The following is an 18,136-nucleotide window of genomic DNA, read 5'->3' as shown; positions in this document are numbered from 1 at the left end:
TACATTATTCTATTTGCACATTTTTTTTCAGTTTATTTTATACTACTTTTTTTGTTTTCAGCTTTGTGGACAGAGTCTAGCGATTCCAGATGTTTTGGCCTCATTCAATTGCGACTTCTTAAAATCTCTGACAGTGGTGTTTAAAGGGAACCTTTCAGCTGAATTGTGTACAGTAACCTACATACAGTGTCAGGTCAGCGCAGTTACACTGATTACAATGATGAATCAAAATAGTATGGCCTAAAAAATGGCACTTCTACATAAATAATGTTTCAGAAACGATGCAAGAAGCTAAATACCATAAAATTAACAAACTATTGTGACACTTCATGAATAAAAATTGTATTAAAAGAAGATACATTCCAATGTCTGCAAACAACTGGTTAATGTGTCCTAAAAACATCCAAGATAAGTTTCTTTAAGCTCACAGAGAGTCATATGAATAAATATAGCCTGTAGTAGTGCCAGTGGTGAAAAGCTACAACATATAGACGCCTATGTGAGCTTACAAATAAGTATATGCTAACAGGTCCACAGGCTAGAAAAATATATATATGTCTCCATAGTAAAAAGCAAGGTTTCATAAAGTATCCCCCATGTGTATGGTAGAAACCCAAAAGGCAATGAAAATTTAAGATATAGAGCAAAGTTGCTCCCAAGTTGTGGAATAACCCAATTCAAGACACTTGCACTATATATGGCAATATGAAAATATCGACATGAACATGCCTGAATGGTTCACAATAGAGTTACCCAGACAGTTAAAGCCGTGCTAGCTGCAGGGGATAACAGTTAATACAAAGTGCATGTGTATGGTTCCGTGACCACTGTAGCCTGTCAATAATCGCCACAGCATCATAATAGGGCAACAATGAAGACAATGAAAACAATATAGAAAAGAGAGGTTAATTAGGAGCGGGCATATGACCTGAGTATTACAGCGTGGATCCCCAACGCGCATTTCATGTTAGCTTTTTCCTAACGAAAAACGGCAAAATGCACGTTGAGGCTGCAGGCGGGGGTCAATTTTCATCCACATGTAAGTTATCTAATTTTAGGCCTATTTGCTTTGAGTACATCATGATATGCTTACATGTGGTCCAAATTGGACAAAACCTTTGTGCACTGTCACTTTAGTCTTTTGGACCAGGGCATTGATGAGGGTATTGTTGATCCTTAGTTGTATGCACTAATAGGCACTTTTGCATTGCCATCAGCAAAGTTTTTTGTGCACTGTCACTTTACTATGTATTTACTATGATATTTGCAATCCTATGTTGTTGGCACTTTAAATCTTATAGCAATTGCACTTTATTTAGAATTATATGAGGCATAAAATCCCTTCTTGGTCCTTAAAAAAGGTTTCATTTATACTTCTGGAAGCCGGTTATAACCATTGTGATGAAATTTTCCCCTTTTGCCTGCTTGGTTAGCTGTATTCTTTGTTTGATTTTGTAATTTGTTTAATTAATAAAATTATTTAATATATAAAATAACTCTTTACCTCCCTTTTTTGCCTAAATTTGACATTGGTGGATGGTTTGTGTGTTGTTATATGCTATCCAGAGTTGGGGATTTCTTTTGGCCATTAATTGTAAATTTATGTGTACCTATAGTTATATGTTAAATAAACATACAGCCAGAATAAAGTCCTTTAATTGAAATAATCACACAAACTCCTTTATTGAATCTTAATTTACCATACTTACTGCATTGCCAAATCCCTGAATCCCTCAATCTCCTGCAACAAAAATAAAATAATAAACCAACAGAAATACTCCCTGTCCGATGTAGTCTATTTACTGAGTGTCCCACGATGATTTCACAAGTAGAAGAGTCACATCGGGAGATGTGACTGCTCTACCTGGGCTCTGGTGATACACTGCAGGAGCTAATTGCTCCTGCAGTGTATCACTGAGAGTTCACGGGATTTCGTGCTCTCACTTACGGCACTGCTGCGCTTGAAATTTCTCATGCAGCGGTGCTGCAAGTTACATCACAAACTCCAGTGAACTCTCACAGCAGCGCAGTGATACACTGCAGGAGGATCACCTCCTGTCAATGTACCGCCGGAGCCTGGGTAGAGCAGTCACATCTCCTGATGTGACTGCTCTACACGTGAGATCATCATAGGACTCTCGTTATTAAATGGGCTATAGTGGAAAGTATATGTTGGTTTATTATTTTATATTTGTTGCAGGAGATCGAGGGCGTTGGGGATTAGGTGTTTGGTGCGTATGAAGGGTTTTTTTTTGTTTTACAATTGAACACAGTCACCAGATGATGGGACTACTGTCCCATCATTGTCTCATACTGTCATTGTTATATGTGACAGCAGACATAGCCGGATGGGAGTAATAGTCCCATCAGACGATGCCTGCACACACATACACCTGCAGACAGACACAGACTGACATGCAAATATTCACTGCTCACACATAGTCTCCGCCCACACACTCTTCCTCCTTCCTTTCTGCAGTGTTTTTGGCACGCAAATCCGCAGACCTTTTTACACCTGCGGTTTGGCTGCGGATTTGACTAATTCAGTGTAAGTCAATGGGTGCAGAAATGCTGCAGATCTGCAAAAAGAATTGACATGCTGCGGAAAATAAAATGTCAACTTCTCTTATGAATACGCTGAGTTTTCTGTGCGGAGTTTCCCCGTAAACTAGCATTAGATGCAAAAATTCCACAGTTAAACAACACACATTCATTTTAAGTGCATTTTCACAGCAGAAACACATAAATGCATGCAATCCGCACTTAAGGATATCAGTCAAACCCAAATACCAGGAACCCTAAAACAAAGCAGCTTTACTTAAAGCATTGCACACCAACAAGAGACTAAATCCGCAGGGTCAAAAACACGGCACACAAAAACGTAATGAAAAAAACGCAAGTAGCCTAATTTAAATAAAAGCAGAAATGGTGCAGAAATTCTGCAATGTCATGAACTCACCAAATATTCATTATGGGAACATAGCCTAAAAGTATCCGGCTATTTTTGCTATTTCTTAAATGACCAGTAAACCCCTCCAAATCTCTGGTATTATTTAAACAACTTTGATCCATCTAAAATGTCCAACTAAGAGAAATAAAACATAACGTAGCATCTCCTCCAGAGAAAGATCCCCTTCTTAATCAGCATCTTGTTTTTTTATATCACTACAGATGGAGTTAATGGTCCCAACTCAAGATTGATCCAAAATCCTGGAAAACTAATGATAACAGGATCTCATGGGAACAGGTCAACACTCTTAAAATGTAAGTGGCATTGTTTTTCGCACGTTTGTGGCTCCATAGCGTTATAGGTTTCGTTGTCTACTCCTCCATTAGTTGGAGATACTGCGGTACAATATTGAGTTGCGAGCATTTTTGTCCATCTCCAATTTAGACTCTAGATGTCAGCATTGTAATGCACAGCGTGGCAAAGCACTGAGTAGACAGATGTAGAAGTACATTAATGTGGTGAGCTGTGATTTTTTTCGTAATGGAGTCAAGAATTGATTGCTGAGAAATGTCGTACAGCTGGCTGTACATATTAGATAATTTAATAAGCCGGTTACATAGTTTCCCCATAGGAGATATGCAACATAGATATACTCCATGACTCCTTTAAAATAAAGATTCCTCATAGCAGAGTTATAAAATACCCAACAAGATAATCTGAAAAAAAAGGCCAAAAATAACCAAAATCAGTTTTAAATCCTTTAAGGGGGTGTCCGACCTTAAGATACAAGTGTGCAGTCACTATATGTGACTGCAAACTTGTGAATCCTCACATCACACTGTTAGGATTCTCCAGTGCCAGTGCTGGCAAATGCAAGACCACAAGTATGTGCTTTGCATACATGCAGTCACATACTGACTGGACCTTGTATTGAGCGAAGTCAAAGACAGTCTAGTTGGATTCATAAGTCTGCAATCACATAGAGTGACTGCACATTTTTAGCCTAAGGCCTCTTTCACACATCCGTTTTGCGCCGTCAGGCGAGTTCCGGCTTTTTTTTGTAAAACCGGATCCGGCGAAATGCAATGCCGGATCCGGTTTTTCCCCATTGACTTGTATTAACGCCGGATTGTGCCGGATGGCATTGCGGTTCGTCCGTTTTTTGCCAGATCCGGCTATTTGGCCCATTCCGGTGTCTGGAAAAAACGGCTACTGTAACGTTTTTTGTCTCCAGCGAAAAAGCCGGAAGCGCCGGATCCGATGCTTCCAGCTTTTTGCCACAATGAAAGTCTATGGGCGCCGGAATGCGCCGGATCCAGAAAAAGACGGATCCAGCCACCGGATCCGTTTTTTTTAAGTCTGCGCATGCTCAGATCCAATTGGCCAGCCCCCAGGAAACAGATATAACCTGCTAGATGGATCCGGCAGAAAAATGGATCCGTTTCTACAGTTGTCCAAAATTTACGCCAGATCCGTTTTTTTCTAAAAATAGCCGGATCCTGCCTGACGGCAAAAAACTGATGTGTGAAAGTAGCCTAAGGCCAGACAACCCCACCTGGCCTAATTATTGCTGTTCCTCTGAATCTATAATCATTTTTCTTTTGTTCCTGCGCCCCTCCAAGGACCACTCCACCATGTCTATATGCATATACATGGAAGAGGAGGGGATATCTCGAAAAATTCAGGCCTGGCAATAAAAATATACAATTCTATAATGACAGGTTCTCATTAAGCCCTTAACACAAATGATTGTAGCGGTACATCAGCACTGAGGTGTCCGTGTGTGGATCGGGATCAGGAGCAGAGCCCTCTTTACACGCAGTAGATGCCGCCTATGCTGTCTTATAACAGCAGCTAGAGCTGAGCTAAGCTCATAGCGGACAGCGATTTTCACAATACTTTAGTATTGCAGCATATGGTATAAGGAGACGATCACAGCTTCAAGTCCCCTAATGGGACTGAAAAAGTAAGGTAAAAATAAAGTTTATAAAATATAAATATATACAGTGGGGTAAAAAAGGATTTAGCCAGACACCAACTGTGCAAGTTCCCCCACTTAAAAAGATTAGAGAGGCCCAAAACATCACTGCTTGAGAGGAGATCTGCATGGAGTAATGGCCAACATACCACCAACAGTGTGTGACAACCTTGTGAAGACCTACAGAAAACGTTTGACCTCTGTCATTGCCAACAAAGGATATATAACAAAATACTGAGATAAACGTTTGTTAATGACCAAATACTTATTTTCCACCATAATTTGCAAAATAAATGTTGTCAAATCAGACTAGGTGATTTTCTGGATTTGTTTCCTCATTTTGATTCTCATAGTTGTGGTCTACCTATGATGTCAGTTACAGGCCTCTCTCATCTTTTTAAGTGGGAGAACTTTCAGAGTTGGTGGCTGACTAATGCTTTTTTCCCCACTGTAGATACAGGGTGGGCCATTTATATGAATACACCTAAATAAAATGGGAATGTTTGGTGATTTCAACTTCCTGTTTGTGGCACATTAGTATATGGGAGGGGGGAAACTTTTCAAGATGGATGGTGACCATGGCGGCCATTTTGAAGTTTGTCCATTTTGGAAATGCTAGTCTAAGGGTGTCAGATTCCTTGTAGCAATGCTCGGACCTGACAATGTGGTGCTGGAAAATCTCACGGAACGTGCCATCTTCAGTGCATAAAGAGGGCAACACATCATGATGTAGAAAATTCAGATATCCAGTGACATTGGGGTTTCCATTGATGAAGAATGGCCCCACTATCTTTGTAACCCATATACCACACCATACCATCAATTATGGGTGTCAGGTCCGAGCATTCCTACATGAACAGTTTCCTGGAAAGTGGATTGGTCATCATGGGCCAGGTGAATGGCCACCAAGGTCTCCCGATCTGACCTCCTTAGACTTCTATCTTTGGGGTCATCTGAAGGCAATGGTCTATGCTGTGAAGATATGAGATGTGCAGCATCTGAAACAACGGATACTGGAAGCCTGTGCTAGCAGATAAGTACAATTGTATCAACAGGACCTATGTGTCCTTATGTGTTATCTGATATTATCTTTATTCATATTGATTAATGTGGTGCTCTGGTATGCAATTTATTTGCTGAAATATTAATTTATTCTTGTGAGAGCTTGCCATGTGAGCACCATGTGTGGTCTCTTTGTGGTAAATCCTCTGTTTATCATGTTGGTTTGGGGATAATGACATGAATATAGGTATTGTGCTGCATTAGTACCTAAACACCAGCACTGTGTGTCGCTTAATAATATCAGTGGTTATCGTGTATTCGAGTGTTTTTTTTTATAAATGATTAAACTTTTCTCACATTTATACTGTATACCCTATATATATGTTAAATATCTGCTTTCACTTACTATTCAAGCATTCATTAAACAAGTGGATCCAGGCCATCTGGCCCTCTGTTTCTGACTTAACGTCTTATAGGGTGAAGTAGGAGAGAAGCAAAAGCCGTCGGACGAGCGGGGGGGCGCCATTCTCGTTTTTCTTAGGGTGCCAACCTCTGCACCTAGGTAGGCGTCCAGACAGTTGTGTATCTAAGGTCAGATCACTTTTCTGCACATCGGCTGAGTGAGACTGATACTGTCTTTGAGCACTATTAATCACTTTTTACTGTCCATTTAAGAGACTTTAATATTGGTGCCTGTTTTTTTGTTGAGGTATTTGTATGGGCTTATCTCTGCGATTTTCATTTTTTAAGCAGAGGTGGACATTAGCCAGATTGACAGTATACTGGCAATTTAAATAGACAAAAGGATTCCAATGGTTGTTTTTCCCTAGTACTTTTTGTAGCCCATTGCATTGAGGCATTTCCAATGGTGGTATCAAGACCTTTTTGTTTTGTTTTATTATTACACTTAATAAAAGTTATATTTTAAACCAGTTTTTTTTCTAGTAAGCTCACGGTGTAGATGGAAGAGCGCTGGAATACATGCAGCCCAAAATAGCGGCTGGAAGATTCTAAGATAGTGACAGTGGCAGTGAACAGAAGGAACACCACCTATCATGGCATTAAAGGCGCCCAAGAGTATGAAAATTTGCTCAGCCCCACGAATGATGGCTGAAGAAGAATGCCCAGCAGCCAGAGTTGATCCCAGAATGGGAGGTACGTTCCAGAGCAGGGCGCGGCGCAGCGTAATGCGCGGCCCATCAAGTGGTAGATTGCAATGGAAGGAGGCACAGCTGAAGGCAGAGCCCCCAAGAGTGAAGCGTGACACAGCGGTCGCATCAGAAGTTCTGTCTAGGAAGAGGTGAAGCTAGATGCGCAGGTAGCTACTGGCGCCATTTTTTCTTCAATACATGAGTGAGAAGCGACGCGGTGAACCTTGAGCAAGTATGGTGCAGAGCAGGCGGAAAACTAGCGAGTCTCCTGACTGCTCTATGGACATTAGCTAGGAAGAGAAGAGATGGAAGTGGAGCAAGAGATGTCCTCTGCTCAGGGCCTCACAACACTAATACCCAGCCAGGACTTACAATTGTCTGTAACATGCTGGGGTGTCAGACACATGACACTCACCTGCGGCTACCACCATAAGCATCTTTACAGTACGATGCTCCCACAGCCCCAGATACGATTACTGGCTAACAGAAGTGGAAAAAAAACTACTTAGCCGTTTACACCCCATGCGCTGCAGGCTCCAAGCAACAGGTGCGATCCAATAATGTCATCATACTTGGCAACAGGCCCCCGAACTCACGGACCCCATAGCAACCATGTGGTCTGCCACTGCCTTACATCCTAGAATCATGCAATGGATAATACCATTTTATAGGGGTTGTTTGATTAACTAAAAATAACTTAAAATTCTATGAACAGTAGTAATTAGCAAGTATGCTCGTTGCTCGGGTGATCTCCGAGTATTTGGAAGTGCCCGGAGATTAAGTTTCTATTGCCGCAGTTGCATGATTTGCGGCTACTTGACAGCCTGAACACATGTGGGGATTGCCTGTTTGTTAGTAAATTCCCATATGCATTCAGACTGTCAAGTAGCCACAAATCATGCAGCTGCGGCGACAGAAACTAAATCTCCGACCACGCCAAAATACTCGGAGATCACACGAGCATACTCGGAGAACCCTGAGCAACGAGTATACTAGCTCATCACTAATGCACAGGCCTTTTTTCAAATGTGTTTTGGTGGTCCACTGTGTACCCTGGGCACAAGGCTGGAATAATGTGGAGATGCCTGCATTATCATGCCATTTCAACTGAAGATCACATGGATTAAACTCCTACTAGCCCTGCCTACTTAAACAGAAAGCAATTTGCATGTCATCTAATTTAGCTTGGCTGTTTAAGGGTTGGGGGATGAGTAATTGCTTACAGTGCACCTGCGTTTGAGGAGACATACATCCAACTCAGCATTTATCTAGATAACATGTATAGAAAATGACATTTTGTCCAAAGAGGTGGGGCTAACAGGAGGGGAAACCAAGTGATTGGCAGATGGAACATTATACAGGTATAGAAAGGACTGCAATAATGCAGAGCTATCAACAGATTTCAAGATTTCAATCAGCAAATTTCAAACACAAATTTGAGAAAGACCCCTATGGGTATGTTCCTCTAATCCTTCTGATGTAGTAATTAAAAGCTCTTCAACTTGGCCCAACAACCTCTTATAATGCATTAAACCTCATAGCTTATCTACTTTTCAAACATATCTGTTTGCTTAATATTGTGCGCTATGTTAGGGAGGCACAATACATCTACAGCTCTGCATTCATAGTAGCAGAAACTGCCCAGAAAATAATTTGCCATTCAGATACTGGAAGCACTGAATACCCTGGACTCATAGGCCCCGACAATTCATCAAGAAATTTTCGATAGGATCCTGGTGTAAATTATGAAATTTTGAAAAGTTGCAAAATTGCACCAAAATTTTGCAACGTTTTGTACTTTCACGCCAGTTTCTCCCAGTTCTTCCAAAATGGGCGAACGGGCGAGATCATGACACCATACTGTAGCTCAGATCTCTATTTCATGACAAACTATGGCGTTTCAGGGACTGGAGTAAGATTTTTGGCATTGCGCACAAAGGGACACTATTCTTCAGATTCTCCTGAATCTTGTAGCGGAGCAAACCTCTTCATGAATCGGAAGCTTCTGACTCCACCATGCCTCTCATCAATATGGGTGAGAAAACCACCAGTCTTGATGAATCACAGCCGTAACCCATAATTCAACATTGCTGTTTCTCCACTTTTCATAAGTAATTTGTGCCTTATTCTCCATAAGTTTTGCAACATTTTTTAAGCTAAAGTCTTTATTTTTAATGTCTTTTTTTTTTTTTTAAATATTTTTGCTAACAACTTTGCTTATCTAGATATTTTAGAAAGATTTTTGGAACATCTTACTCCAGATCCTGCCTTCTGGCATATTTTCAACATTGAAATCACCTATGCAACATTTTAAAGGATTACCGTACGTGACATTTTGCGCTTAAACAACTGCAAAAATGGCTGATGTGTAAATGTCCTTTTAAATTTTATTTCAGAACTCAATAAAACACCTGAAAATAAGTAACTTTGTAATATATCTTATCAGAAAAATCCGCTTTTTCGCTAAAAGAACTGATCATTCATTCTCAACATTCTCAATCCAGGGGTAAAATCTGTATTCAGTGAAGACAAACTTTCCCATTAGATTAGGAAATGACAGCTACTGCAGATACAATTCTATGTCTACAGCTCCTCCTTGCGCCTTCCCTCTCTTCTACATAGAGTCTTATCAGTAGTAGCGGTCATCTCCAAACTAAGTAATGGGAGTGTTTCTCTTCACTGAATACTGACATTTTATACGTGAATTGTGAATTTTAAGAGTGAACAATCAATCCAGAAGAAGAAAAAAACAGATTTTTCAGAAAAGACACAATTGTGTGAAAAAGTGTTTGCCCCCTTCCTGATTTCCTATTTTTTTACATGTTTGCTGAGCAAGTTTTGCCAGAAAACATATTGATGATCCCCAAGACTTTTGGGAGAATACTCTTTGGACTGATGATGAGACAAAAGTTGAACTTTTTTGAAGGTGTATGTCCCAGTACATATTGCATAGAAGTAACATAGCATTTCAGAAAAGGAACATCATACCAACATTAAAATATGGTGGTAGTGTTATGACCTGGGTCTGTTTTGCTGCTTCAGGACCTGGAAGACTTGCTGTGGTAAATGGAACGATGAAGTCTGCTGTCTTCCAAAAATTCCTGCAGGAGAATGTCTGGCCATCTGTTCATGACCTCAAGCTGATATACACTTGGGTTATGCAGCAGGATAATGATCCAAAACACATCAGCAAGTCCATGTCTGAATGGCTTAAGACAAGCAAAAGACTCTGGAGTGGCCTAGTCAAAATTCTTACCTTAATCCTATTGAGATGCTGTGGCATGACCTAAAAAGGACGGTTCATGCATGGAGACCATTCAAAGTGTCTGATTTACAACAATTGATGAGTGGGCCAAAATTCCTACAGAGCCTTGTAAAAGACTCATTGACAGTTATCACAAATGCTTGATTGTAGTTGTTGCTCATAAGGGTGGCTCAACCAGTTATTAGGTGTTAGGGGCAATCACTTTTTCACACAGGACCCTGTAGGTTTGGATTTATTTTCCCCTTAATAAGAAATACCTTCATTTAAAAACTGCATTTTGTGTTTACTTGTGATATATTTGTCTAATATTTAAATTTGTTTGGTGATCTGAAGCATTTAAGTGTGACAAATGTGCAAAAGAATAGGAAATCAGGAAGGGGGCAAACACTTTTTCACACAACTGTATATTGTGCTGTTCCATCTAAGTTTATGATTGTATGCTTATATAATTGTGTTATGTTACCTTTCTTTGTATTCAGTTTTGCATTTGGTATGCTGCCACCTGCTGTCCTTTTCTGTATAGCTGACGGCAGCTAATTAATTCTAGTACATGCCTCCCACTTCCAGGTTAGGTGACTCCTTCTCTTCCTGCCGGTGGCCATTACTAGTTTCCTTTTCACCTGGGAGAGACATGCTTACCAGGCTGTGGAAGGCATCAGTTTTTTGACCACACACACACAATTTGCTAAATTTGCTGAATCATCTTGCTGCATACCTTGCTGCACACATCTTGCTGTACCACCTGGGTTGTTACACCTGCATTTCTGGAGAAGTACTGCATTACCAATCATACGCTGTATGTCCAGATTTCCAATAAACAAGTCTGGACTTCACAATATCTGGTGTGTATCATCTCTCCGGACACATGAACAGCAAAACAGCAACAATGGTCCTTTCTGCTCTGCATCGAGGAAACGGAAGGTAAGAATCTCTCCCAGCCCCACTCAACTACACCTCCATTCGCCTCATGTGGGGACAGAACATATATTACAAAGGTGCTTATTTTCACTTGTGCTATTGATTTAGTAACTAAAAATTAAAATGATGGTTACTCTTTAAAGACATGAATAAAAAGTATTTTTAACATTGACATTCATGAATTGCGTGTCTCATTTTGATGGAAAAAAAATTGGCAAAGGTCACAAGACAAAAGGAAAGTAACAACCCCCCCTTTCACCACATAATGTTAGTGTTCCCCTGCCCCTCTCTGCAGAGATGGTCACACTTATGAATGCACAGGACTCAGTGTAAGTTATTTCTTTAACATTTTAGTAGCCAAATGGCATATTTAGCTATTAGAGCATTTTTTTGGTTAGTTTGACTACTATGGGTACAGCTCCATAGTTACTTTATGCTACCTTTTAGGTAGGGGGATCTTATTAAAGGGGTGGTTCACTTTATCCTCCAATTGAAAAAAAACAGTTGTATTTCTCACCTGGCATCTGCTGATAGACATGTCTGCTCACATATTCTTACATCAACTGAAATTTTGAGAACAGTAGAACTGTGTAGTCTGTGAGGAATTCTGAACTAACAAGTGCTTCACAAAGTACACCAGCTCTAAACCTGTGTCATCTATATTTTTGTTAAAATAGTGACAAAGTGAATGACCCTTTATGCTTTAACCTTTCTTCTTAAACTCTGCATTTTTATTCAAATTCTTTACAGATGCCAGAACCCCCACTTTAGATGCGGACACAATGCACCCAAAACTGAGGCTCTCTGAGGACTTACTCACAGTGCACTGTGCGTGGTTAGGAAAATTTAACTCTAACCACCCACCAAGGTTTGATAAACTCATGCAGATTCTGAGCAGAGACTCTTACTTCTCTGGCAGTCACTATTGGGAAGTAGACGTTCTCCAGGCAGGACAAGGATGGTGGATCGGAATCACGTACCCATCTATCCAGAGGAAAGGAGACACAGAGTTGAGTCGTCTTGGTTGGACAAGCGGATCATGGTGCATTAAAAGATATGATTATGAGTACTGGGCCTTCCACAAAGGAGAGAGGAAAGCCATTCATCTAAATAAGCCTCCAGAAAAAGTTGGGGTTTTCCTCGACTATGAATCTGGAGTGATATCTTTCTTTGATGTGACATCTGGAATGAAGCATTTGCATACTTTTCGCTGTAAATTTACAGAAACTTTGCATCCAGCTCTTCGTTTATGGGATGGATCAGTCACAATATGTAGAATGACTTAACATAATCAGAGTGAAGATAAAATGTACAAGTCTGTTCTGCCAGGTTTACATATGACCTTGCCTACGCATAGAGATGTTAATACACAAATTATTTTCGTGTTTTACTTGTGAACATAGGCTTACTTACTTCAAGTTATAAGACGTTCATGCACATTAGAACAATATCATCCTGAAAAACTTGTCTGGGAGACTCCCTAATAGGTAATGATGGAATGAAGGATAAACCATATTGAATATCAACTCCCAATCATTTTGTCTCTGGGAACATAACCCACCCACCAGTTGTATCTTCTCCCTTGATGAGTTGCATGTTTATAGATGGTTCTGGTACAGAAAAATAGTTGCCTGACAAGAAGGCATTTCAGTTGGCAGCTATTGAAGGTGTATCACCTTCACCCTAAAGATCATTGGTTCCCAAATCTCGTACTAATAAGGACTAAGAATCTTTGTGAGAATTAATTAATATAGCTGTCTCTATACTTTAGGTTGAATCTGTGGTATAACCTTCCTTGTCCACATATTCCTATAATGACACTTGAACCTAGCTAGTTCTTCCAGTGCCAATCTCTGCTATCAGAGAAAGCAAGTTTTTCAGGACAGGATCATAGATGTATTGAAATTAAAATTTGGGACTCCGTAAACCCACATTTATTTGCCAAAGATTGCCTAGCAAGGAGCTTTCTTTCCTAACCTTGCAAGTGGAGGTAAGGAGTACTTTTTTTAGTAGTACCAAATATTGCCATACAAATATGGGACTTGTTTCAGGTGAAAGTAATTTATATTTTTTCTTTGTACATTTTTTTTTTGGTGAAAAACTAAAACACTTTGCTTTTTTATAGGGTCATCATGATCACTAATAACTTAAAAAAATAAAATACTTAAAATGTTAAAATTAAATTAATGAATAAATAAAAATCAGTTAAAAAAAACGTTGTTGTTACCACTTACTCTGAATTGTATTGTTAGGGATGACAATACAGTTTTTATATGCAAAGGTTATGAAATATGAAATCATAAGTGACTTATTTGAGGATTTTCCTAATATATTGATGCCTGTCCTTGGATTCAGCCATCAGTGTGTTACTGGTGACAGCTGATCAGTCTTTACAAGTCTTGATGGAATGCCCAAACACTTTGGGGCCAATACATCAAAGTGTTTACAAGGAGTTTTACACCAGTTTTCCGGTGAAAAACACTTTGCGTTTAAAACATTTATGACTTTACCAATTTGCCCCAAAATTATACAATTTATGAAGTTTTCATACCAGCTCTCTGAAACTGGGCATGGCTTGGGCAAGATGCCACAGCTCACCTAATTCATGACCAGACCTGTCAAATCTTACCTCAGTCCGTCTAAAGTAAAATTTCTGGCAAGGTAGCCACCACTTTTAATGTATCGGATTAAACGGTGTTTGCCAGTTAATGAATCAGGCTTCTCTTGCTCCACCACATCCCTTCATTAAGGCTGGAATGTATGCCACCAATCTAAATTTATCAAGGCCCAAAGGAAAGGAAACTGTACAGGATGTAACTACACATCATAATTTATGGATATGGCAGTGGCATTTGGACAGATGTTAATTAATAAGGAAGTCTCCATAGAAGTTACCAGGAAAACACCCCACCAAACTACCTGAAGTTGCCTTTTCTTTGAAGCAACAGCCTTCTAGAGACTACCACATATCAAAATAACGAAGACACTGCTGCACTTACAGCCATTCACCAGTGGTACCTGACACAGCAATGTCTGTGTGTAGACCATGTACCAGGGTGGTCTCTCCCAGGATACAACGGGCCAAGGACAAAGAACATGACCAGGCAATTTGTTGAGGAACTAGTTTTTACTAACAACGAAAACTGTGTTACCCTGGAAACAGCAAGAAGGAAACACAGTTAACTATCACACACATATCTAGCCCAGATCAGCTAGGACCCCTGCACTGCACAACCGATAGTCCCAGTATGTTCTATTGGGTACACTATAATTTGCCTGCCTTGTGGTTCTGCCTAATGCGGTAACCGGGAGTTACCCAGAGCAAGGGTGTAGCTAGATGAGTGCAAGAGGTGGCCCCTGCAGTGGTGCAGCGCAGATTCACAAACTTAATTCTCTAAAATGACAATTCTGTTATGCTATCTATACACAAGCTCACCCATTGAGGGGAGTATCTATCTAAGGGTCCCATTACACATAGCAACGCTCCGGCGATCCTTACAACGATATGACCTGGTAAGGATCGCTGGTATGTCGCTACATGGTCGCTAGTAAGCTGTCAAAAAGGCAGATCTATTCCACGACGCAGCAACAATACAGCGATCCCTTGGTGGTCGTTGGGACCTTGTCACACAGCAGCTATTCTGACGACTCAGACCTTGATAGGCGTGATTCAAAGAGGTCGCTCGTCGTTGTTATGGCATCAAACACAGCGATGCATGCTGGCCAGCGGGATGCCAACGATCAAAAAATGGTTTAGGACATTCCAGCATGAATGAATGAAAGCATTATCAGCGATATCGCAGCGGGGGCCAGTTGCCGCTATGTGTCACACGTAGCGAGATCGCTGGCGAGGCCGCTGTTGCGTCACAAAACCTCTGATGTTTCAGCGATCTCACTAACCATCTCGCTATGTGTGACGGGGCCTTAAGGGTCACACAGTCCTCTTATCAAACAATGTCTCTGAGAATTTAGGTTTGGTGCCAAACTCTCTCTAAAGTCTGCGTACACGCTCCCACTGGGATCCCTGTGGTGAGGCCTGAGCTAAGGACTTACCGGCCGTTAACTGAACACAGAAGTGGCTGTATAATCGTCTGAATGGCCGTTTAGCTGGGAGACCGTGGAGTGGATCCTGGGCTTGTCACCTGGAGTGCAGTTTTTGCCTGACAGGCTAGCAGTGTATCCAACCGTAGTCATCTCCCCAACGTGATTCTCCTTCTTTGACTGAAATCACAGGAACAGTAGCACACTGCACACAACTGTTCTTATTAACTCTCCTGTGCCCCTGTCACATCGGTCTCTCTCTATCTGCACTCCGAGGTGACCGCCAGCAACTCTCAGCCATCCTTCAGTTTTTCAACTGATGCTGGGGCGCTTCAAACTGGTTATCTCCCTGTGTGCCAACTGACATGCAGGTGACAGTCATATGAATCTGCAAACAGCTGCCATCTACTGGCTTAAACACCAATAACATATTTTATGTTTACACAGGTAAGCAGTTGTGGAGTGGGAATCTTGAGCCACCAGCTCACATGTGTACAAGGTGGATTCTGGTGCTGAAGCTCAACCCATTCGAGTGAAATCAGATTGACGAGTGTTATCACGTCAGTAGTACAGTGCAGGGGCCATAGCATGACACAAGGGCCAATAAAGGGCAGTCAATGTACAATACTTGCCACAAACAGCTAGTTATTTATTATTAATAATCTCAAAGGGATTTTTATGCTTTCAGACAATTTTGAATAAGCTAAAAAAAAACATTCACAGCTGCTTCCTGCCGCATAGCATGTTCTAAATTTACTGCATAGAAGATTAATCCGCCATAAAAATAGCAGAGACCTTAAAACTCCTTTTTGGAAAGGATAGTTTATTCAGAAAGTATCCTGTTAACAAAGTGCAAGAGTTCAGTAACAATTTGAAAAAGAGCAGCTTCAAATATTACAAGGCATTTAGCAAAGACATTAACCCCTTCGCACCCGAGCCTGTTTTTGCCTTCGTGACCGGGCCAATTTTTTCAATTCTGACCAGTGTCACTTTATGAGGTCATAACTCTAGAACGCTTCAACGGATCCTGCTGATTCTGACATTGTTTTCTCGTGCCATATTGTACTTCATGATGGTGGTAAAATTTCTTAGATATGAACTGCGCTTATTTGTTAAAAAAATCAAAATTTGGTGAAAATTTAGAAAATTTTGCAATTTTCAAACTTTTAATTTTTATGCCCTTAAATCAGAGAGTGATATCGCACAAATTAGTTAATAAATAACATTTCCCACATGTCTAGTTTACATCTGCTCAATTTTGGAAGCATAATTTTTTTTTTTAGGAAGTTATAAGGGTTAAAAGTTGACCAGCGGATTTCTCATTTTTACAACAAAATTTACAACACCATTTTTTTGGGGACCACCTCACATTTGAAGTGAGTTTGGGGGGTCAATATGACAGAAAATACCCAAAAGTGACACCATTCTAAAAACTTCACCTCTCAATGTACTCAAAACCACATTCAAGAAGTTTATTAACCCTTCAGGTGCTTCACATGAATTAATGGAATGTGGAAGGAAAAAAATAAACATTTAACTTTTTTTCACAAACATTTTACTTCAGAACCATTTTTTTTTATTTTCACAAGTGTAAAAAGAGAAAATGAACCACAACATTTTTTGTGCAATTTCTCCCGAATACGCCGATACCCCGTATGTGGGGCTAAACCACTGTTTGAGCACACGGCAGAGCTCAGAACAGAAGGAGTGCTGTTTGACTTTTTCAATGCATAATTGGCAGGAATTGAGATCGGATGCCATGTCGCATTTGGAGAGCCCCTGATGTACCTAAACAGTGGAAACCCCCCACAAGTGACCCCATTTTGGAAACTAGACCCCTTAAAGAACTTATCTAGATGTGTTGTGAACACTTTGAACCCCCAAGTGCTTCACAGAAGTTTATAACGAAGAGTCATGAAAATAAAAAATCATTTTTTTTCCACAAAATGACCTTTTAGCCCCCAATTTTTATTTTCACAAGGGTAACAGGAGAAATTGGAACCCAAAAGTTGTTGTCCAATTTGTCCTGAGTACGCTGATACCCCATATGTGGAAGAAAACTACTGTTTGGGCACACGGTGGGGCTCGGAAAAGAAGTAGTGACGTTCTGGAATGCAGACTTTGATGGAATGGTCTGCGAGCGTCATGTTGCATTTACAGAGCCCCTGATGTACCTAAACAGTGGAAACCCCCAATTCTAATTCCAACCCTAACCCCAACACACCCCTAACCCTAATCCCAACCCTAACCATAACCCTAACCACAAACCTAACACCAACACACCCATAGCCCTAGCTCTAAGCCTAACCCTAACCCTAGCCCTAACCTGCTTGCCTGCTTTTTTTTTCTTTACTTTTTTTTTCTTTTTGTGACAAGATCGCTGCCCTGCGATCTGACTCATAGTAACGCCACTTCTCCTCTGATCTCACACTGACAGATGATCAGAGAAGCAGCATTACTATGTGACAAGATCGCTGCCTGGCACATAGTAACGCGACTTCTCCTCTGATCTCACACTGACAGATGATCAGAGGAGAAGCAGCATTACTGTGTGACAAGATTGCTGCCTGGCACAGCTGTGCTAGGCAGCAATCAGCTGTGCCAGGCAGCGATCTAGTCACACAGTAACGCTGCTTCACCTCTGATCATCTGTCAGTGTGAGATCAGAGGAGAAGTCACATTACAATGAGTCAGATCGCCGGGAAACAAGCAGCTTTCCCAGCAAGCGCTCTCATTGGCTGCTGTGACGCTGACGTCATCAGGACCTGAACCAATCAGGTCTCGATGACGTCGGGGGTCCCAGCATGCATTGTGCACCGGGATCCCCGCAT

At 40.8% G+C, this 18,136-nt stretch overlaps 1 protein-coding gene across 1 annotated transcript in view; it reads left to right on the top strand.

The window, feature by feature from the left end:
- TRIM14 (tripartite motif containing 14) overlaps nucleotides 1-13,473 on the top strand; it is a 119,177-nt gene extending 105,704 nt beyond the window's left edge. The window contains exons 5-6 of the mRNA XM_073549652.1: nucleotides 3,172-3,264; nucleotides 12,015-13,473. Coding sequence (XP_073405753.1) covers nucleotides 3,172-3,264; nucleotides 12,015-12,550 — 629 coding nt within the window. The 3' untranslated portion in view covers nucleotides 12,551-13,473. The remainder of the gene's footprint in view (nucleotides 1-3,171; nucleotides 3,265-12,014) is intronic.
- Nucleotides 13,474-18,136: the final 4,663 nt, after the last annotated feature.

Source organism: Dendrobates tinctorius, unplaced genomic scaffold (assembly GCF_039654945.1).
Source record: "Dendrobates tinctorius isolate UK_male_01 unplaced genomic scaffold, ASM3965494v1 ptg000160l, whole genome shotgun sequence".
NCBI classification, from domain to species: Eukaryota; Metazoa; Chordata; class Amphibia; order Anura; family Dendrobatidae; genus Dendrobates; species Dendrobates tinctorius.
This window is presented reverse-complemented; position numbering and strand designations above follow the sequence as displayed.